Source organism: Cetorhinus maximus, chromosome 16 (genome assembly GCF_964194155.1).
Source record: "Cetorhinus maximus chromosome 16, sCetMax3.hap1.1, whole genome shotgun sequence".
NCBI lineage: Eukaryota > Metazoa > Chordata > Chondrichthyes > Lamniformes > Cetorhinidae > Cetorhinus > Cetorhinus maximus.
In genome coordinates, this window is record NC_135894.1 from 29743509 (window position 1) to 29767411 (window position 23903).

A 23903-nucleotide genomic window follows, 5' to 3' on the forward strand; every position below is an offset into this window, starting at 1 on the left:
GACACTGTGGACACTGGTCTCATTGGCCTTCGGCTACAGGCAATGGACTCCTGACTCGCTAACCATCAAGTCCAGACGCTGTCAACTCTGGTCTCACTAACCATCAGCTACAGACACTGCAGACTCTGGTCTAACTAACCATCAGGGACAAACACTGTGGAATCTGGACTCACAGAACATCAGCGACAGAGGCTGTGGACTCTGGTCATATTAACCATCAGCTACAGACACCATGGACTCTTGTCTCGCTTACCATCAAGGAGAGTCACTGTGGACTCTGGTCACACTAACCATCAGGGGCAGACTCTGTGGACTCTGACCTCACCAAACATCAACTACTTACACTGTGGATCTGGTCTCACTAACCATCAGCAACAGACACTGTGGATTCTGGTCACACTAACCATCAGGAGCAGACTCTGTGGTCTCTGATCTCACCAAACATCAACAACAGACAATGTGGACTCTGGACACACTAAGCATCATGGACAGACTCTGTAAAATCTCGTCTCACTGACCCTCAACTACAAAAACAGTGGAATCTTGGCCCACTTACCATCAGCTACAGGCACTGGTCTCTGGTCTCACTAACCATCAGCTACAGACACTGTGGACTCTGGTCTAACTAACCATCAGGGAAAATCACTGTGAAATCTGGTCTCACTAAACCTCAGTGACAGCGGCTATGAGCTGTGGTCACGTTAACCATCAGGGACAGACACTGTGGAATCTGGTCTCACTCACCATCAGCTACAGAAACTGTGGACTCTGGTCTCACTAACCATCAGGGACAGACACTGTGGACACCGGTCTCATTGGCCATCGGCTACAGGCAATGGACTCCTGACACGCTAACCATCGGGTACAGACGCTGTCAACTCTGGTCTCACAAACCATCAGCTATAGACACTGTGGTCGCTGGTCTAACTAACCATCAGGGACAAACACTGTGGAATCTGGTCTCACTAAACGTCAGCGACAGGCACCGTGGACTCTTGTCTCACTAACCATCAGGGAGAGTCACTTTGGACTCTGGTCACACTAACCATCAGGGGCAGACTCTGTGGGCCCTGATCTCAATAAACATCAACTACTAACACTGTGGACTCTGGTCTCACTAACCATCAGCGACAGACACTGTGGACTCTGGTCTCACTAAATATCAGCTACAGACACTGTGGACTCTTGTCTCACTAAATATCAGCTACAGACACTGTTGACTCTTGTCTCACTAACCATCAGCTACAGACACTGTGGAATCTGGTCTCACGAAACGTCACCGACAGAGGTTGTGGACTTTGGCCATATTAGCATCAACAAACACTGTGGACTCTTTTATAGCTAACCATCAGCTACAGGCAATGGTCTCTGGACTCTCTAGCCGTCAGCTACAGACACTGTGGACTCTGGTCTCACTAACCATCAGGGACAGACACTGTGGACACTGGTCTCATTGGCCATCGGCTACAGGCAATGGACTCCTGACTCGCTAACCATCAGGTACAGACGCAGTCGACTCTGTTCTCACTAACCATCAGCTACAGACACTGTGGACTCTGGTCTAACGAACCATCAGGGACAAACACTGTGGAATCTCATCTCACTAAACTTCAGCGACAGAGGTTGTGGACTTTGGCCATATTAACCATCAGCTTCAGACACCGTGCACTCTTTTCTCACTAACCATCAAGGACAGTCACTGTGGGCTCTGGTCTCTCTAACCATCAGCTACAGACACTGTGGAATCTGGTCTCACTAACCATCAGCTACAGAAACTGTGGACTGTGGTCTCACTCACCCTCAACTACAAACACTGTGGACTCTTGTCTCACTAAACCTCAGCTACAGGCAATGGTCTCTGGTCTCACTAACCATCAGGGGCAGACTCTGTGGATTCTAATCTCACTAACCATCGGGGTCAAACACTGTGGGCTCGGATCTCACTAACCATCAGGGACAGACACGGTGGAATCTGGTCTCACTAACCATCAGCTACAGAAACTGTGGACTCTGATCTCACTAACCATCAGGGACAGACACTGTGGACACTGGTCCCATTGATATTTAGCTACGGGCAATGGACTCCTGACACGCTAACCATTAGGTACAGACGCTGTCAACTCTGGGCTCACTAACCATCAGCTACAGACACTGTAGACTCTGGTCCAACTAACCATCAGGGACAAACACTGTGGAATCTGGTCTCACTGAACGTTAGTGACAGACGCTGTGGACTCTATCTCACTGACCCTCAACAACAATCACTGTGGATTCTTGTCTCACTAATCATCAGCTAAAGGCAATGGTCTCTGGTGTCACTAGCCATCAGGGGCAGACTTTGTGGATTCTAATCTCACTAACTATCTGGGTCAAACACTGTGGGCTCTGGTCTCTCTAACGTTCAGCTATAGACTATGTAGACTCTGGCCTAACTAACTATCAGGGATAATCACTGTGCAATCTGGTCTCACTAAACCTCAGCGACAGAGGCTATGGGCTGTGGTCACATTAATCATCAGCTACACGTGGACTCTTGTCTCACTAACCATCAAGGACAGTCACTGTGGGCTCTGGTCTCACTAACCATCAGCTACAGACACTGTGGACTCTTGTCCCTCTAACCATCAGCTACAGACTATGCGGACTCTGGCCTAACTAACTATCAGTGACAAATACTGTGAAATCTGGTCTCACTAAGCGTCAGCGACAGAGGCTGTGGACTCTGGTCACATTTATCATCAACTACAGACACCGTGGACTCTTGTCTCACTAACCATCAAGGAGAGTCACTGTGGACTCTGGTCACACTAACCATCAGGGGCAGACTCTGTGGACTCTGATCTCACTAAACATCAACTACTTACACTGTGGACTCTGATCTCACTAACCATCAGCGACAGACTCTGTGGACTATGGTCTCACTAACCATCAGCTAAAGACACTGTGGACTCTAGTCTAACTAACCATCAGCTAATACACTGTGGACTCTGGTCTCACTAACCATCAGCTACAGACGCTGTTGACTCTTGTCTCACTAACCATCAGCTACAGACACTGTGGAATCTGGTCACGCTAACCATCAACTACTTACACTGTGGTCTCTGGTCTCACTATCTGTCAGGGACAGACACTGTGGACTCTGGTCTCTCTAACCATCAGGGACAAACACTGTGGAATCTGGTCTCACTAAACGTCAGCGACCGAAGTTGTGGACTTTGGCCATATTAGCATCAACAAACACTGTGGACTCTTTTATAACTAACCATCAGCTACAGGCAATGGTCTCTGGAACCTCTAGCTGTCAGCTACAGAAACTGTGGACTCTGGTCTCACTAACCATCAGGGACAGACACTGTGGACACTGGTCTCATTGGCCATCGGCTACAGGCAATGGACTCCTGACTCGCTAACCATCAGGTACAGACACAGTCGACTCTGTTCTCACTAACCATCAGCTACCGACACTCTGGACTCTGGTCTAACGAACCATCAGGGACAAACACTGTGGAATCTCATCTCAGTAAACGTCAGCAACAGAGGTTGTGGACTTTGGCCATATTAACCATCAGCTTCAGACACCGTGCACTCTTGTCTCACTAACCATCAAGGACAGTCACTGTGGGCTCTGGTCTCTCTAACCATCAGCTACAGACACTGTGGAATCTGGTCTCACTAACCATCAGCTACAGAAACTGTGGACTCTGGTCTCTACTCACCATCAGCGACAGACACCATGGACTCTTGTCTCACTAACTATCAAGGACAGTCACTGTGGACTCTGGTCACACTAACCATCAGGGGCCGACGCTGTGAAATCTGGTCTCACTGACCCTCAACTACAAACACTGTGGATTCTTGTCTCACTAAACATCAGCTACAGGCAATGGTCTCTGGTCTCACTAACCATCAGGGGCAGACTCTGTGGATTCTAATCTCACTAACCATCTGGGTCAAACACTGTGGACTCTGGTCTCACTAACCATCAGGGACAGAAACTGTGGACTCTGGTCTCTCTAACCATCAGCTACAGACACTGTGGAATCTGGTCTCACTAACCATCAGCTACAGAAACTGTGGACTCTAATCTCACTAACCATCAGGGACAGACACTGTGGACACTGGTCCCATTGGCCTTCGGCTACAGGCAATGGACTCCTGACTCGCTAACCATCAGGTACAGACACAGTCGACTCTGTTCTCACTAACCATCAGCTACAGACACTCTGGACTCTGGTCTAACGAACCATCAGGGACAAACACTGTGGAATCTCATCTCAGTAAACGTCAGCAACAGAGGTTGTGGACTTTGGCCATATTAACCATCAGCTTCAGACACCGTGCACTCTTGTCTCACTAACCATCAAGGACAGTCACTGTGGGCTCTGGTCTCTCTAACCATCAGCTACAGACACTGTGGAATCTGGTCTCACTAACCATCAGCTACAGAAACTGTGGACTCTGGTCTCTACTCACCATCAGCGACAGACACCATGGACTCTTGTCTCACTAACTATCAAGGACAGTCACTGTGGACTCTGGTCACACTAACCATCAGGGGCCGACGCTGTGAAATCTGGTCTCACTGACCCTCAACTACAAACACTGTGGATTCTTGTCTCACTAAACATCAGCTACAGGCAATGGTCTCTGGTCTCACTAACCATCAGGGGCAGACCCTGTGGATTCTAATTTCACTAACCATCTGGGTCAAACACTGTGGACTCTGGTCTCACTAACCATCAGGGACAGAAACTGTGGACTCTGGTCTCTCTAACCATCAGCTACAGACACTGTGGAATCTGGTCTCACTAACCATCAGCTACAGAAACTGTGGACTCTAATCTCACTAACCATCAGGGACAGACACTGTGGACACCGGTCCCATTGGCCTTCGGCTACAGGCAATGGACTCCTGACTCGCTAACCATCAGGTACAGACGCTGTCAACTCTGGTCTCACTAACCATCAGCTACAGACACTGTAGACTCTGGTCCAACTAACCATCAGGGACAAACACTGTGGAATCTGGTCTCACTGAACGTTAGTGACAGACGCTGTGGACTCTATCTCACTGACCCTCAACTACAAACACTGTGGACTCTTGTCTCACTAACCATCAGCTAAAGGCAATGGTCTCTGGTGTCGCTAACCATCAGGGGCAGACTTTGTGGACTCTGATCTCACCAAACGTCAACTACTTACACTGTGGATCTGGTCTCACTAACCATCAGCTACAGACACAGTGGAATCTTGTCTCAATAACCATCAGGGGCAGACTCTGTGGATTCTAATCTCACTAACCATCTGGGTCAACCACTGTGGGCTCAAGTCTCTCTAACCATCAGCTAAAGACTATGCGGACTCTGGCCTAACTAACTATCAGTGACAAATACTGTGAAATCTGGTCTCACTAAGCATCAGCGACAGAGGCTGTGGACTCTGGTCACATTTATCATCAACTACAGACACCGTGGACTCTTGTCTCACTAACCATCAAGGAGAGTCACTGTGGACTCTGGTCACACTAACCATCAGGGGCAGACTCTGTGGACTCTGATCTCACTAAACATCAACTACTTACACTGTGGACTCTGGTCTCACTAACCATCAGCGACAGACTCTGTGGACTATGGTCTCACTAACCATCAGCTACAGTCACTGTGGACTCTTGTCTAACTAACCATCAGCTAATACACTGTGGACTCTGGTCTCACTAACCATCAGCTACAGACGCTGTTGACTCTTGTCTCACTAACCATCAGCTACAGACACTGTGGAATCTGGTCTCACTAACCATCAACTACTTACACTGTGGGCTCTGGTCTCACTATCTGTCAGGGACAGACACTGTGGACTCTGGTCTCTCTAACCATCAGGGACAAACACTGTGGAATCTGGTCTCACTAAACGTCAGCGACCGAAGTTGTGGACTTTGGCCATATTAGCATCAACAAACACTGTGGACTCTTTTATAACTAACCATCAGCTACAGGCAATGGTCTCTGGACTCTCTAGCCGTCAGCTACAGACACTGTGGACTCTGGTCTCACTAACCATCAGGGACAGACACTGTGGACACTGGTCTCATTGGCCATCGGCTACAGGCAATGGACTCCTGACTCGCTAACCATCAGGTACAGACACAGTCGACTCTGTTCTCACTAACCATCAGCTACCGACACTCTGGACTCTGGTCTAACGAACCATCAGGGACAAACACTGTGGAATCTCATCTCAGTAAACGTCAGCAACAGAGGTTGTGGACTTTGGCCATATTAACCATCAGCTTCAGACACCGTGCACTCTTGTCTCACTAACCATCAAGGACAGTCACTGTGGACTCTGGTCTCTACTCACCATCAGCGACAGACACCATGGACTCTTGTCTCACTAACTATCAAGGACAGTCACTGTGGACTCTGGTCACACTAACCATCAGGGGCCGACGCTGTGAAATCTGGTCTCACTGACCCTCAACTACAAACACTGTGGATTCTTGTCTCACTAAACATCAGCTACAGGCAATGGTCTCTGGTCTCACTAACCATCAGGGGCAGACTCTGTGTATTCTAATCTCACTAACCATCTGGGTCAAACACTGTGGACTCTGGTCTCACTAACCATCAGGGACAGAAACTGTGGACTCTGGTCTCTCTAACCATCAGCTACAGACACTGTGGAATCTGGTCTCACTAACCATCAGCTACAGAAACTGTGGACTCTAATCTCACTAACCATCAGGGACAGACACTGTGGACACTGGTCCCATTGGCCTTCGGCTACAGGCAATGGACTCCTGACTCGCTAACCATCAGGTACAGACGCTGTCAACTCTGGTCTCACTAACCATCAGCTACAGACACTGTAGACTCTGGTCCAACTAACCATCAGGGACAAACACTGTGGAATCTGGTCTCACTGAACGTTAGTGACAGACGCTGTGGACTCTATCTCACTGACCCTCAACTACAAACACTGTGGACTCTTGTCTCACTAACCATCAGCTAAAGGCAATGGTCTCTGGTGTCACTAACCATCAGGGGCAGACTTTGTGGACTCTGATCTCACCAAACATCAACTACTTACACTGTGGATCTGGTCTCACTAACCATCAGGGACAGTCACTGTGGGCTCTGGTGTCACTAACCATCAGCTACAGACACAGTGGAATCTCGTCTCAATAACCATCAGGGGCAGACTCTGTGGATTCTAATCTCACTAACCATCTGGGTCAAACACTGTGGGCTCAAGTCTCTCTAACCATCAGCTAAAGACTATGCGGACTCTGGCCTAACTAACTATCAGTGACAAATACTGTGAAAACTGGTCTCTGGAATCGTCAGCAACAGAGGCTGTGGACTCTGGTCTCACTAACCATCAGCTACAGACACCGTGGACTCTTGTCTCACTAACCATCAAGGAGAGTCACTGTGGACTCTGGTCATATTAACAATCAGGAGCAGACTCTGTGGACTCTGATCTCACCAAACATCAACAACAGACACTGTGGACTCTGGCCACACTAAGCATCATGGACAGACTCTGTAGAATCTGGTCTCACTGACCCTCAACTACAAACACAGTGGACTCTTGTCCCACTAACCATCAGCTACAGGCACTGGTCTTAGGTCTCGCTAACCATCAGCTACAGACACTGTAGACGCGGGTCTAACTAACAATCAGAGATAATCACTGTGGAATCTGGTCTCACTAAACCTCAGCGACAGAGGCTATGGACTGTGGTCACATTAATCATCAGCTACACGTGGACTCTTGTCTCTGTAACCATCAAGGAAAGTCACTGTGGGCTCTGGTCTCACTAACCATCAGTGGCAGACACTCTGGACTCTGGTCTCACTAACCATCAGATACAGACACTGTGGACTCTGTTCTCTCTAACCATCAGCTACAGACACTGTGGACTCTTGTCTCACTAACCATCAAGGACAGTCACTGTGGACTCTGGTCATATTAACCATCAGGAGCAGACTCTGTGGACTCTGATCTCACCAAACATCAACAACAGACACTGTGGACTCTGGCCACACTAAGCATCAAGGACAGACTCTGTAGAATTTGGTCTCACTGACCCTCAACTACAAACACAGTTGACTCTTGTCCCACTAGCCATCAGCTACAGGCACTGGTCTCTGGTCTCACTAGCCATCAGGGACAGACTCTGTGGACTCTATCTCACTGACCCTCAACTACAAACACTGTGAAATCTGGTCACACTAACCATCAGCTAGAGACACTGTGGACTCTTGTCCATCAGGGACAAACACTGTGGAATCTGGTCTCACTAAACGTCAGCGACAGAGGTTGTGGACTTTGGCCATATTAGCATCAACAAACACTGTGGACTCCTTTATAACTAACCATCAGCTACAGGCATTGGTCTCTAAACTCTCTAGCCGTCAGCTACAGACACTGTGGACTCTGGTCTCACTAACCATCAGGGACAGACACTGTGGACACTGGTCTCATTGGCCATCGGCTACAGGCAATGGACTCCTGACTCGCTAACCATAAAGTACAGATGCCTTGTCTCACTAACCATAAGCTACAGGCACTGGTCTCTGGTTCACTAACCATCAGGGATAATCACTGTGGAATCTGGTCTCACTAAACCTAAGCGACAGAGGCTATGGGCTGTGCTCACATTAACCATCAGCTACACTGTGGACTCTAATCTCACTAACCATCAGGGACAAACACTGTGCACACTGGTCTCATTGGCCTTCGGCTACAGGCAATGGACTCCTGACTCGCAAACCATCAGGTACAGACGCCGTCAACTCTGGTCTCACAAACCATCAGCTACAGACACTTTAGACTCTGGTCCAACTAACCATGTGGGACAAACACTGCGGAATATGGACTCACTGAACGTTAGTGACAGAAGCTGTGGACTCTATCTTACTGACCCTCAACTACAAACACAGTGGACACTTGTCCACTTACCATCAGCTACAGGCACTGGTCTCTGGTCTCACTAACCATCAGCTACAGACACTGTGGACTCTGGTCTAACTAAGCATCAGGGATAATCACTGTGGAATCTGGTCTAACTAAACCTCAGCGACAGAGGCTATGGGCTGTGGTCACATTAATCATCAGCTACACGTGGACTCTTGTCTCACTAACCATCAAGGACAGTCACTGTGGGCTCTGGTCTCACTAACCATCAGCTACAGACACTGTGGACTCTTGTCTCTCTAACCATCAGCTACAGACTATGCAGACTCTGGCCTAACTAACTATCAGTGACAAACACTGTGAAATCTGGTCTCACTAAGCGTCAGCGACAGAGGCTGTGGACTCTGGTCATATTTATCATCAACTACAGACACCGTGGACTCTTGTCTCACTAACCATCAAGGAGAGTCTCTGTGGACTCTGGTCACACTAACCATCAGGGGCAGACTCTGTGGACTCTGATCTCACTAAACATCAACTACTTACACTGTGGATCTGGTCTCACTAACCATCAGGGACAGTCACTGTGGGCTCTGGTGTCACTAACCATCAGCTACAGACACTGTGGACTCTGGTCTAACTTACCATCAGGGACAAACACTGAGGAATCTGGTCTCACTAACCATCAGCTACAGAAACTATGGACTCTGTTCTCACTAACCATCAGGGACAGACACTGTGAAATCTGGTCTCACCATCAGCTACAGAAACTGTGGACTCTGGTCTCACTAACCATAAGGGACAGACACTGTGGACACTGGTCTCATTGGCCATCGGCTACAGGCAATGGACTCCTGCCTCGCTAACCATCAGGTACAGACGCTGTCAACTCTAGTCTCACAAACCAGCAGCTACAGACACTGTGGTATCTGGTCTAACTAACCATCAGGGACAAACACTGTGGAATCTGGTCTCACTAAACGTCAGCGACAGAGGCTGTGGACTCTTGTCTCTCTAACCATCAGCTACAGACACTGTGGACTCTGGTCTCACAGACCCTCAACTACAAACACTGGACTCTTGTCTCACTAACCATCAGCTACAGGCAAAGGTCTCTGGTCTCACTAGCCATCAGGGGCAGACTATGTGAAATCTGGTCACACTAACCATCAGCTACAGACACTGTGGACTCTTGTCTCTCTAACCATCAGCTACAGACTATGAGAACTCTGGTCGAACTAAGTATCAGGGACAAACACTGTGAAATCTGATCACACTAATCGTCAGCGACAGAGGCTGTGGACTCTGGTCACATTTTCCATCAGCTACAGACACCGTGGACTCTTGACTCACTAACCATCAAGGAGAGTCACTGTGGACTCTGGTCACACTAACCATCAGGTGAGACTCTGTGGACTCTGATCTCACTAAACATCAACTACTAACACTGTGGACTCTGTTCTCACTAACTATCAGCGACAGACACTGTGAACTCTGGTCTCACTAACCATCAGCTACTGACACTGTGGACTCTTGTCTCACTAACCATCAAGAATAGTCACTGTGGTCTCTGGTCATATTAACCATCAGGAGCAGACTCTGTGGACTCTGATCTCACCAAACATCAACTACAGACACTGTGGACTCTTGTCTCACTAACCATCAAGGACAGTCACTGTAGACTCTGGTCATATTAACCATCAGGTGCAGACTCTGTGGACTCTGATCTCACCAAACATCAACTACAGACACTGTGGATTCTTGTCTCACTAACCATCAAGGACAGTCACTGTGGACTCTGGTCACACTAGCCATCAGGGGCTGACACTGTCGACTCTGGTCTCACTGACCCTCAACTACAAAACTGTGGAATCTTGTCTCAATAACCATCAGCTACAGGCAATGGTCTCTGGTCTCACTAGCCATCAGGGGCAGACTATGTGAAATCTGGTCACACTAACCATCAGCTACAGACACTGTGGACTCTTGTCTCTCTAACCATCAGCTACAGACACAGTGGGCTCTTGTCTCACTAACCATCAAAGAGAGTCACTGTGGACTCTGGTCACACAAACCATCAGGGGCAGGCTCTGTGGACTCTGACCTCACTAAACATCAACTACTTACACTGTGAACTCTGGCCTCTCCAACCATCAGCTACAGACACTGTGGATTCTTGTCTCACTAACCATCAAGGACAGTCACCGTGGACTCTGGTCATATTAACCATCAGGAGCAGACTCTGTGGACTCTGATCTCACCTAACATCAACTATAGACACTGTGGACTCTGGCCACACTAAGCATCATGGACAGACTCTGTAGAATCTGGTCTCACTAACCCCCAACTACAAACACAGTGGACTCTTGTCTCACTAACCATAAGCTACAGGCACTGGTCTCTGGTTCACTAACCATCAGCTACAGACACTGTGGACTCTGGTCTAACTAACCATCAGGGATAATCACTGTGGAATCTGGCCTCACTAAACCTCAGCGACAGAGGCTATGGGCAGTGCTCACATTAACCATCAGATACACTGTGGACTCTTGTCTCACTAACCATCAAGGACGGTCACTGTGGCCTTTGGTCTCACTAACCATCAGAGACAAACACTGTGGAATCTGGTCTAACTAAACATCAGGGACAAACACTGTGGAATATGGTCTCACTAACCATCAGAGACAGACACTGTGGACTCTGGTCTCACTAACCATCAGGGACAGACACTGTGGACACTGGTCTCATTGGCCATCGGCTATGGGCAATGGACTCCTGACTCGCTAACCATCAGGTACAGACACTGTCGACTCTGCTTTCACTCACCATCAGCCACAGACTCTGCAGACTCTGGTCTAACTAACCATCAGGGACAGTCACTGTGGTCTCTGGTCTCACTAAACATCAGCGACAGAGGCTGTGGACTCTTGTCTCACTAACCATCAAGGGCAGTCGCTGTGGACTCTGGTCACACTAGCCATCAGGGGCAGACTCTGTGGACTCTGTTCTCACTGACCCTCAACTACAAACACTGTGGACTCTTGTCTCACTAACCATTAGCTACAGACAATGGACTCTGGACTCGCTAGCCGTCAGTTACAGACACTGTGGACTTGGCCACACCAACCCACCAGTTACAGACACTGTTGACCCTGGTTTCACTAAACGTCAGCGACAGAGGCTGTGGTCTCTGGTCACATTAACCATCAGCTACAGACAACGTGGACTCTTGTCTCACTTACCATCAGGTACAGACACTGTGGAATCTGGTCTCACTAACCATCAGCTACAGACACTGTGGGATCTGGCCTCACTAACCATCAGCCACAGAAACTGTGGACTCTGGTCTCACTCACCATCAGGGACAGACACTGTGGACACTGTCACTTTGACCATCGGCTACAGGCAATGGACTCCTGCCTCGCTAACCATCAGGTACAGATGCTGTTGACTCTGGTCTCACTAACCATCAGGTACAGACACTGTGGACTCTGGTCTCACTGACCATCAGCTACAGACACTGTGGGATCTGGCCTCACTAACCATCAGCCACAGAAACTGTGGACTCTGGTCTCACTCACCATCAGGGACAGACACTGTGGACACTGTCACTTTGACCATCGGCTACAGGCAATGGACTCCTGCCTCGCTAACCATCAGGTACAGATGCTGTTGACTCTGGTCTCACTAACCATCAGGTACAGACTCTGTGGACTCTGGTCTCACTGACCATCAGCTACAGACACTGTGGACTCTTGTCTCACTAACCATCAGCTAGAGACAATGGTCTCTGGACTCGCTAGCCGTCAGTTACAGACACTGTTGGCTCTGGTATCACTAAACGTCAGCGAGAGAGGCTGTGGACTCTGGTCATATTAACCATCAGCTATAGACACCGTGGACTCTTGTCTCACTAACCATCAAGGACAGCCACTGTGGACTCTGGTCACACTAGCCATCAGGGGCAGACTCTGTGGACTCTGATCTCACTGACCCTCAACTACAAATACTGTGTACTCTTGTCTCACTAACCATCAGATACTGGCAATGGTCTCTGGACTCGCTAGCCGTCCTCTACAGACACTGTGGACTCTGGTCTCACTAACCATCAGCTGCAGACACTGTGGACTCTGGTCTAACTAACCATCAGGGACAAACACTGTGGAATCTGTTCTCCTTAAACGTCAGCGACAAAGGCTGTAGACTATGGTCATATTAACCATCAGCTACAGACACCATGGACTCTTGTCTCACTAACCATCAAGGACAGTCACTGTGGACTCTGGTCACACTAGCCATCAGGGTCAGACTCTGTGGTTTCTGGTCTCACTGACGCTCAACTACAAACAGTGTGGACCCTTGTCTCACTAACCATCAGCTACAGGCAATGGTTCTTGACTCGCTAGCCGTCAGCTACAGACACTGTGGACTCGGGCTGCACTAACCATCAGTTACAGACACTGTTGACTCTGGTCACACTAACCATCAGCTACAGAAAATGTGGACTCTGATCTCACTAACCATTAAGGACAGGCTCTGTGGTCTCTTGATACACAAACCATGAGGGACACACACTGTGGACTCTGGTCTCAGTAACCATCAGGGACAGACACTATGGACACTGGTCTCATTGACCATCGGCTACAGGCAATGGACTCCTGACTCGCTAACCATCAGGTACAGATGCTGTCGACTCTGGTCTCACTAACAGTCAGCTAAAGACACTGTGGTCTCTGGTCTCACTAACGATCAGCTGCAGACACAATGGACTCTGGTCTAACTAACCATCAGGGACAAACACTGTGGAATCTGTTCTCCTTAAACGTCAGCGACAGGGGCTGTGGACTCTGGTCATATTAACCATCAGCTTCAGGCACCATGGACTCTTGTCTCACTAACCATCAAGGACAGTCACTGTGGACTCTGGTCACACTAGCCATCAGGGTCAGACTCTGTGGTTTCTGGTCTCACTGACGCTCAACTACAAACACTTTGGACTCTTGCCTCACTAACCATCAGCTCCAGGCAATGGTCTCTGGACTCGCTAGCCTTCAGCTACAGACACTGTGGGCTCTGGCCACACTAACCCTCAGATGCAGACACTGTGGACTCTGGTGTCACTCACCATTAGGGGCAGGCTCTGTGGTCTCTTGATACACAAACCATGAGGGTCACACATTGTGGACTCTGGTCTCAGTAACCATCAGCTACAGAAACTGTGGACTCTGGTCTCACTAACCATCAGCTACAGACACTGTGGACTTTGGTCTGTCTAACCATCAGCTACAGGCACTATGGATTCTGGTTTGACTAACCATCAGCTAGAGACACTGTGGAATCTGGACTCACTAACCATCAGGGACAGACACTGTGGACTCTGGTCTCACTAACCATCAGCAACAGACACTGTGGACTCTGGTCTCACCGACCGTCAGGGACAGACACTGTGGATTCTCATCTCACTAACCATTAGCAACAGAATCTCTGGACCTTGGTATCACTAACAGTCAGGGACAGAGGTTGGGAACACTGGTCTCACTAACCATCAGCTACAGAAACTGTGGTGTCTGGTCTCACTAACCATCAGCTACAGGCACTGTGGCTTCTGTTCTCACTAACCATCAGCTACAGACACTGGGGACTCTAGTCATACTAACCATCAGGGACAAACACTGCGGAATCTGATCTCACTGACCATCAAGGACAGTCACTGTGGACTCTTGTCTCACTAACCATCAAGGAGAGCCACTGTGTACTCTGGTCACACTAACCATCAGGGGCAGACTCTGTGGACTCTGATCTCACTCAACATCAACTACTGACACTGTGGACTCTGGCCTCACTGACCATCAGGGACAGACACTGTGGACTCTGGTCTCACTGACCATCAGCGACAGACACTGTGGACTCTGGTCTCACTAACCACCAGCTACAGACACTGTGGACTCTGGTATCACTAACCATCAGCTACAGACACTGTGGAATCTGGTATCACTAACTATTGAGATAGCAAGGGCAGTTAATCAGATGTCCTCACCTTTCTCTTCTCTCTCAAAAGAGGCTTGAAATGCAGTATCATCGTGGAGTAAATTAGTTTTTCATTTTGATTTGGATCTTGGGGCGGAGGGCCCCATTGGAAGTGACAGAAATTTCTTAATCGCTCTTTTAGTCCATAACCAATTTAAGAATACAGAGTCAGGACAGGAGTCAGAGATGAGAGAATGTGCATTAACATTAATTTGCCAACCCACCCCCTTTGTCTCTGATTGCCTATCCAAGTCCCTGGAAGGTTACCCTGTACCGGCTGTTGGCAAATGCAGTCAACATAGGACAACTTTGGAAGAACATGCCCATTCATTTTACAAAGCCACAGATTCAGTTTACCACTGCACCACCTACTCCATGCCCTCCGATGTTTTTAACACACTGAAATATTTTCTGTTTCACCTGCCCCAGAGGAACTGGAGTGACAAAGCATCATAAATAGTTTGACATTTTGCTTGTCATGAAGAATGCAGGAATGGAGCTAATATCTGTTGACAGAATGCAGCTTCAACAACTGCTGTTTTCCCATTTTCACTTTGGAGATCCAATCGAATGAAGTGCAATTCATGTTTACTCTAACTGGTACAGAGAAATGTTCAATAGACGTGTAGGAACATTCAGACCCTCGAGCCTATTCCACATTCAATTAAATCATGGCTGATCTATATCTTACCTCTATAGCTGCTCTGGAACTATCGCCCTTACTACCCTTGCCTAATAAAAATCTAGTTTTGAAAATTTCAATTGACCCCCCGCCCCACCCCCCACAACCAAGGTCAAACAGACTTTTAGGCAGGAGATTTCCAGATTCACACTACTCTTTCTGTGCAAAAGGTTTCCTAGTTTCACTCCCAAATGGTCTATTTCTAATTTTAAGGTTACGTGCCCATGTTCTGGACTCTCCCATCAGAGGAAATAGTTTCTCTCCATATACCCTATTAACTCCTTTAATCATCTTACACACCTCAGTCAGGCCATCCTTAATCTTCTATTCTCAAGAGAACATGAGCTTCCATGTTAAGGACTTCACTGCCCAGGGCTCTTGACTGTGTTTGTACTGACAGAATGATGAGTGCCCAATACAATATGTTCATTCACGCAAAATCATTTTTGCTTGAACTGGCAAACTTCCATTAATGTTTTCCTCTTTCAATTCTAGAGGACATCCCAATGGATATCTATTTGAGGCATAGTCAGTGTTTTCTTGTAACAAACTTGGCAGCCATTCTGCACACAATATAGTCCCACATACAGCAATGAGATGTGTGGCTGGTTGTTGGGTTTTTGGTTGGCCAGGACAACTCCCCCTTTATTCTTTGAATAATGCTTCAGGATCTTTTACATTCAAATGAGAGAGTTTAACATCATATTTGAAAGACAGCACTTATGACAGCAGCGCTTCCTCAGTGCTGAGGTATCAGCCTATATTATGAGTTCAGGTCTCTGAGTGGGGCTTGAACGCATAACTTTCTGATTCAGAGGTGAGTGTGCTACCATTAGGTCATGCTGACACCAGTAAGATTAAAGCTATCCAGTAAGCCTGTGAAGGATTTGATTCAGCCTATGAAAGGGTTAAAAAATTAGCTCAGCTGAGAGCACAGCTAAAACTCCTTAGCAAAAAAGCAGAGAAAGACAACATTCGATTCATACATATACATAGACAAAAAGACCTTGAGGAAAGGTTTTTAGATAGAGAACCAGGCTTAAGCTGATAACATTGCAGTTGCGATGCAGCAAAAACCATGTTTTGATTTTCAAGAATTTGCACTCAAACAAAGAGCCTCAGCAATGTAATAAATAGATAATAGTCCTGTTATTCAAACGCAACAGATTTTCTTTAAATGAGGAACTTAGGTAAACAGATCAGTCAGCTTTGCGTGACCATCAGAGAGTCGAGACCTAATACGGTTTCCTCTCAAGCTGAGACAAAGACAGCAGGATACTACACTTTATACTTTTGATAGCGAGTGTGAAAAGCTAGTTTTTATTTGTTTAAATGTCCTACGTTTATCTTCTAAGTGGATTTGAATCTTTCAATTATTCTTAAGTAAAGTTGGACTTTGTATTTATACATAGATGGATTAGTTTATCCTGCATTTATACTCTGTATTATTCAAAACATTATTAGAATGTAATCCAAGATTTAAGTTTATAATAAAGTATTATTAAGTAACCATTACAAAAAGTTGTAGACTCACTCTGGAAACCTCAAGACCCTAACTCTTCTAGAATTCTTCCTTATAGGATTCTAAGATTCTGAGAGAGGTAAATACTTCAGCAAGTTAATTTCTGCTATAAAATACATGTAAAATGTATGTTTTGTTCTAAGATATCTTTGTTCATTCTAAATACTCCTGGAAGAGAGGATACTTTATCTTAAGACCAAGTCCATAGCTAGTATAGCTGACTTACAGTGATTTAAAATCTCTTTTAGTTGAGAATTTAAACTGACAATAAGTTCGACTGAATAAATTTACCTTGTCAGGGGTTAAATAGCAGAACCCTAACAAGACCATTAAAACAACATGAATAAAAGCACAGGAGGCATTTGGTACTTGGAAAAAATTCAACTGGACAAATAATTCAAATTATGTACATAGAAATGCAGAGAAGTTACAACATGGAAACAAGTCAGTCCATGTTAGTGTTTACCTTCAAATAATTCTAATCACATTTACCTACCCTCTTCCTATAACTCTTCAATCCCTTTTTCTTTATCCAACCATCCAATCTCACCTTGAATGTTGACATAGTTTCTGGCTCCACCACAGCCTCACAACTCTCTGCGTGAAGAGGTTGAAGAGGTTTCTGCTGTCCTTTGTTCAAAAACTCTTATATTTAATCTACGGTCTATGGCCCCTCATTGTTTCTTCTACCTTGCCCTATCTCTCCATATCTTGTATCATATTACCCTGTAATCTGCATTTTTCTGCAATATTATCCAATTTTTCTTGTCTTTCTTCATATTTGTATCTCTAAATCCCAATGATTTGGGATTCTACTCACTCTGGAGCCTCAAAATCCTTCCTAAATTGTGTTGCCCAAAATAACTTTGAGACTGCAATAAATTGTGGTTCTCTTGCTTGAGAAAGAAATGGCTAAGTCAAGTTTTTTTAAAAATTAACTTCATAGAATTTCTATAGAAATTTGCAGAATTCTTGGTTGAGAATAGGTTGGTAAGGGTTGTATGTATACTTTTAAACTGTGAAATATGTGCATTTCAGATATAAATAAGTCTCAACTTTACAGCAGTTGTTAACCAATTCCAGACTGTAGTGACATCAATGTAATAGTTCAAACACAGAGGGCAATTATAGCTGTATAATTACCTAAAATAATGAAGGGAATTCCCAGGAAGGTAGAGTTGTACTTCCCTCCCATCAAATTGATGATCCCTGCTGATGTGAGGGTGGCCAGAGCCATTGTCACTAAGCCCAGGAGTCCAAGCCAGGGCTTGCTGCGTACACAGTCTTGCATGGAACAGCACAGCATGGCCAGTACCCAAACCACTAGCAGGCTGGTCACCAGGTACCACTCCGAAACCTGGCTGCTCTTCTGAAAATCCTCCTTCAGTGATGAAGATGTAAACGGATAGAGCTTCAGTTCCTTGTGAGATTTTTGGAAATTCTCAATGGTTTTGCAGAAAGTCGACTCCCATTTCTCTGCCACCAAATCATTTAAGGAGTTGCGGGTTTGCAAATAATAAGTGATCTGCATCGCTCGAGCAGATTTCACCCGATTCTTATTCTGCAGAGTAACACCTCCGAGCTGGTGCCCAATAAACACCTCCTGGCCATCTTTAAGGTAGGTATTTGGGTAATTGATGACGATCCCAGTGTGGTTCATAGTCCATGCAGCCCTCAGTTCCTCCAGCACATACACAATATCATCCAGGGCGCACATCTTATTATCCTTTAGAATACACATGTGGGCAAATGAGTAGTTGAAGCCCAACATTGGCACCTGAATCCGTGTTACAGTTGAGTGCAACTGGAAAGAAGGAAAAAGAGGTTTGGGGGTAAATTAACTAGGAAGCAAACACTCAACATGATTTTTCATTTATTACAAAGCTAATTTCATTTACATTGTGGCAAATTAGGTCAAACTGCAGGAGACTAATAGACAAAAGAGAGCTGAGAGCGATGACGGATGTTGCTGGCTCAGGACATACAAACGTACAAAACATAGGCCATTCGGCCCCTTCAGCCTGCTCTGCCATTTATTGAGCTCAAGGTTGATCTGTTTGTGTTTCGAATTCCACATTCCCATCGACCCTTGATAACCTTTCATTCCCTTGCCTAGCAAGAATCTATCTACCTCTGCCTTAAAAATATTCAGTGACCCTGCTTCCACTGCCTTCTGAAGCAGAGTTCCAAAGTCGCACAACCCTCTGAGAGAAAAAATTTCTCCTCATCTCTGTCCAAAAAGGGCACCCCTTAATTTTAAAACAGTGCCCCCTAATTCTGAATTCACCAACATCCTTTCCATCTCCACCTTGTCAATGCCATTCAGGATCTTATATACTTCAATCAAGTCACCCCTCGCCCTTCTTAACTCCAGTGGAAACAATCCCGGTCTGTCCAACCTTTCTTCATAAGGCAACCCGCCGATTCCAGGTATCAATCTAGTAAACCTCCTCTGAACCGCCTCCAATGCACTTACATCCTTCCTTAAATAAGGAGACCAAAACTGCACGCAATATTCGACATGTGGTCTCAACAATTCCCTGTATAACTGAAGCATAACATCCATACTTTTATGTTCAATTCCCCTTGGAATAAAGGATAGCATTCCATTAGCCTTCTAAATTACTTGCTGTACCTGCATACTAGCCTTTTGTGACTAATGCACTAGAACTCTGTAGCTCGGAATTCTGCAGCCATTCTCCATTTAAGTAACACTCTGCTTTTTTATTCTTCCTGCCAAAGTGAACAACTTCACATTTTCCCACATTATACTCCATCTGCCATATTTTTTCCCACTCACTCAGCCTATCTATTTCCATCTGCAACCTCCTTATGTCCTCTTTACAACATACTTTCCTATCTTTGTGTCGTCTGCAAATTTAGCTGCCATGCCTTCGCTCTCCTCATCTAAGTCATTGATGTAAATTATAAAAAGTTGAGGCCTCAGCACAGACCCCTGTGAGACTCCACTCATCACATCCTGCCAATCCGAAAAAGACCCATTGATGCATACTGTCTGTTTTCTGCCAACTAACCAATCTTCTATCCATGCTAATACATTACCCACTACATCATGAGCTTTTATTTTCTGATTGCAATTTAACCGAGTTCTCCTCTTCCTTCCACCTCCTGATATACAGATATCACTTGAATATTTTTGTATCCTCTATGGTGAAGACAGAAGCTAAATATTTCTTTATTTCATCCGCCATTTCCTTATTATCTACTATTAACTCCCCACTGTCACTCTCTAGGGGACCAACACTCACTTTACTTACTCTTTTCCTTTTTAAATGTGGAAACTCTTGCTATCCATTTTCACATTTCTAGCTAGCTTCCTCTCATACTCTAATTTCTTTCTCCTGACTAACCTTTTAGTCATTCTCTGCTGTTCTTTATATTCTGACCAATCATCTGACCTACCACTCATCTTTGCACAGTTATATGCTTTTTTTTTAAGTTTGATGCTTTCCTTAACTTCTTTAGTTAACCATGGATGGTGGGTCCTCCCTTTAGAATTTTTTTTATAGTAGGACAATTCTATTAGTCTCATTAACTCCTGTCAATTTAAGCAGTGCGAATTCTACGTGAGGTGGAATCGTAATGGGTGTTTATGGCTACAATCCAGGAAATGAAGAGCCACAAGGAGCCAGCAGCAGTCAGAACACTGGTGCACACTCTTCATCCTGCAACATTCACATGGACAGCAACAGGATTATTTATCTGCAGGCTAAATATAGAGATCAACCACCAGAGGCCGCTTCATCTTCACTGTTAACCCTGTATGTTCCCTTATATCTTCCCCTCTGCCTTAGTTTTAACACATTTTTTAATGTGCTGTCTGCAAACACACAGAAACTATCGTGTTCAACTTATGTACGCCCAGTTATAGAATATACCCGCAGACGGAAATGTATGTTAACATTCTTTACAAAAGCAAGGAAGTTATGCTGAACCTTTATATGACACTGATTTGGCCTCAACTGGAGTATTGTGTAAAATTCTGGGCACCACACTTTAAGAAGGATGTGAAGATTCACGAGAATGGTTCCAGGGATGAGGAGGTTCAGTTATGTGGATAAATTGGAGAAGCTGGAGTTGTTTTACTCAAAGAAGACTGACAGGAGATTTGAGAGAGATGTTCAAAATCACGAGGGGTCTAGTTGATAGGAAGAGACTGTTCTCATTGCCAGAAGGATTGAGAACCAAAGGGGCACAGATTTAAGGTGGTTGGAAAAAGAACAAACAGCAACATGAGGAGAAACTTTTTCATTCAGCAAGAGGTTAGGATCTGGAATGCACTGCCTGAGGCTGGCTTTCAAAAGGGAATTGGATAAGCAACTGAAGAGAAAAAATGTCCAGGGATACAGGGAAAGGGTGGGAGAGTTGGACTAGCTGAGTTGCTCTTGCAGAGAACCTGCACGGACACAATGGGTTGAATAGCCTCCTTATGTACTGTAATCATTCTATGATAATTACCTGGGTAGTGGCATTGGGAGTATGGTCAGTAAGTTTGCAGGTGACACCAAAATCTATGCACGGATTAAGGCAGTAGACGAATGCAAGAATATTTAGATGCACTAGGGCAGTTAGCTATACAATTCATTTAACTTAGATAAATGCAGCATCATGAAAAACCAACGCAAAATACATGTACCATTTGCAGAGATCAATACTGAAAGAGTTTAAGAGAGAAAATGATCACTAAAGATCATGACCAATATAGAGAAACTGTAGCTAAAGCGAATAGGGAATTGGGGTATATTAATAGAAGCATTCAGTATGGAGGAAACCATTTTGTCACTCCAGAGGTCACTGGTGAGATCGCATTCAGAGTACTGTGCCCAGGCTTGCACCTCCCAGGTATGGTGGGTCATGTAGTAGTCTGGGAAAAGATTCAGGGGAGAGCTAAAAGAGTGATTCCTGGCTTAAAGAGCTTTAGTTACCTAGACAGGTATAAGGACGCTGGTCTATTTACTTTAGAACAGTGTAGACTTGGGGCGACCTGCTCGAGATCTGTAACATAATTAAAGGGTTTGAGAGGTTATTCCAGTTTAACAGATTGGGGAGGACCATGAGACATGAGTTTAAACTATGTAAGAGTAGGAATAGACTGGATTGTGGGGGGTCTTCTTTTCCCAGAGATTAGTGAGCCTCTAGAATGTATTTCCAGTTGGCGTGATGCTTTCAAAAGGGAGCTGGACCAGTTCCTGACAGGGGCAAAGATCACATCAGTTACAGGGAAAGAGTCTTGATGAATAACACTTGTGATCCTCCTGGGCTGGTTTTGACCACCTAAGGCAAGTCAGAGAGGAATTTTCCAGGGTATTTTTTCCTCTTATTGATTCCAAGAGGAGGTAGAGGGTGGAGAAGAGAGAAAATGTTCAGTCATGATGCTCCCTGAGCGTGAGCAAGCAAGATAGGCCTACTGGACTTTACCTGCCTGTCAATTTTATTTGCTCAATAACTTGGCATTCTTGATCACAGTTCATGTACAGTCCCTTGTCCACGGGTCAAGAACACACAGCTCTTCATAGGAAACATAATACTGGGCTACCAATAGTTTCCTGTGTGCTTAGATTTAGAAATCCGATAAAACCAAGGCCAAGAAAAAAAAAATCAGAGACAGCAGAAAAGTGACCTACCTACAACAGTATGGAAAGAGGGGAGAGCTCAGAGCTGAGGCACTCACAGTTCAAAATGATTTTCTTACAAAGTTTATATAAGATTTATAGGGGCTACAGCGGCTTTGCTTTCATCCCCCCCACAAAATGCTTATACCTACCTATGCAAGGCCTGTGTATAACCAAACTAGCCCCAATGTATATACCAGAGTAAGATCTATATATCCTGGATTTAGCACCAACTGGCTTGCATATAAAGGGTTTAGCACCATGCAGCTTGCATATACTGGGGTTAGCACCAAACGGCCTGTATATACCAGAGTTAGCACCAAACGGCCTGTATATACCAGAATTAGCACCAAACGGCCTGCGTATAACAGAGTTAGTACCAAACGGCCTGCGTATAACAGAGTTAGCACCAAACGGCCTACGTGTACTAGAGTTAGCACCAAACGGCCTGTGTATACCAGAGTTAGCACCAAATGGCCTGTGTATATCAGAATTAGTATCAAACGGCCTGTGTATACCAGAATTAGCACCAAACGGCCTGCGTATACCAGAGTTGGCACCAAATGCCCCGCATATACCAGGATTAGCACTAAACGGCCAGCATATATTGGATTTAGCATGTACTGAATTTAGCACCAAGCAGCTTGAATATACTGGATTTAGCACTAAAACACCTGCAAGTGCCAGATTTAGCTCCATACGGCCTGCATATACCGGATTTAGCACCAAGTGACCTGCTGTCATGAAGCTATTAATGTATATAATGTTATTGGAATGTTTTTTTTAAATAGAGGTTTAGTCTGTGGGTGTGTCTGTGTGTGTCTTAATTGGTTTAAAGCCTGCTAGGTGCTTTGATCCAAAGTAGTTTTGGGCTGTAAACAGAAGTAGAGGTACATTTGCATTTTGTTGAGTAGAGCATTCAAGAGTGGGAGTGAAATCTTGCACCTAGCTAGGAGACACCCAGCAATGTTTATGTTACTAATAAAATTGGTACTATGAAAGGGGTTCAAAGGGCTTGGTGATACAACGAGAATTTGCATTCAAAGGGGGAGTGCTGGGTATAACAGAAAGGAGTTTGTGTGTGCAGAGCAGAGGCATGTAAGACCAAAGCATCTAAGCC

General features: G+C 45.7%; 1 protein-coding gene across 5 annotated transcripts in view; it reads right to left on the reverse strand.

Annotated features, from left to right (window-relative positions):
- Positions 1-23903, reverse strand: part of ptchd1 (patched domain containing 1) — a 122907-nt gene that overhangs the window by 59626 nt on the left and 39378 nt on the right. For all 5 annotated transcript variants that reach the window (XR_013579140.1, XR_013579137.1, XR_013579139.1 and 2 more), the window contains exon 2: positions 18294-18954. Coding sequence is in view for 1 of the 5 variants with exons in the window: in XM_078559583.1 (XP_078415709.1) it covers positions 18294-18954 (661 nt within the window). In the remaining 4 variants the exon portion in view is untranslated. The remainder of the gene's footprint in view (positions 1-18293; positions 18955-23903) is intronic.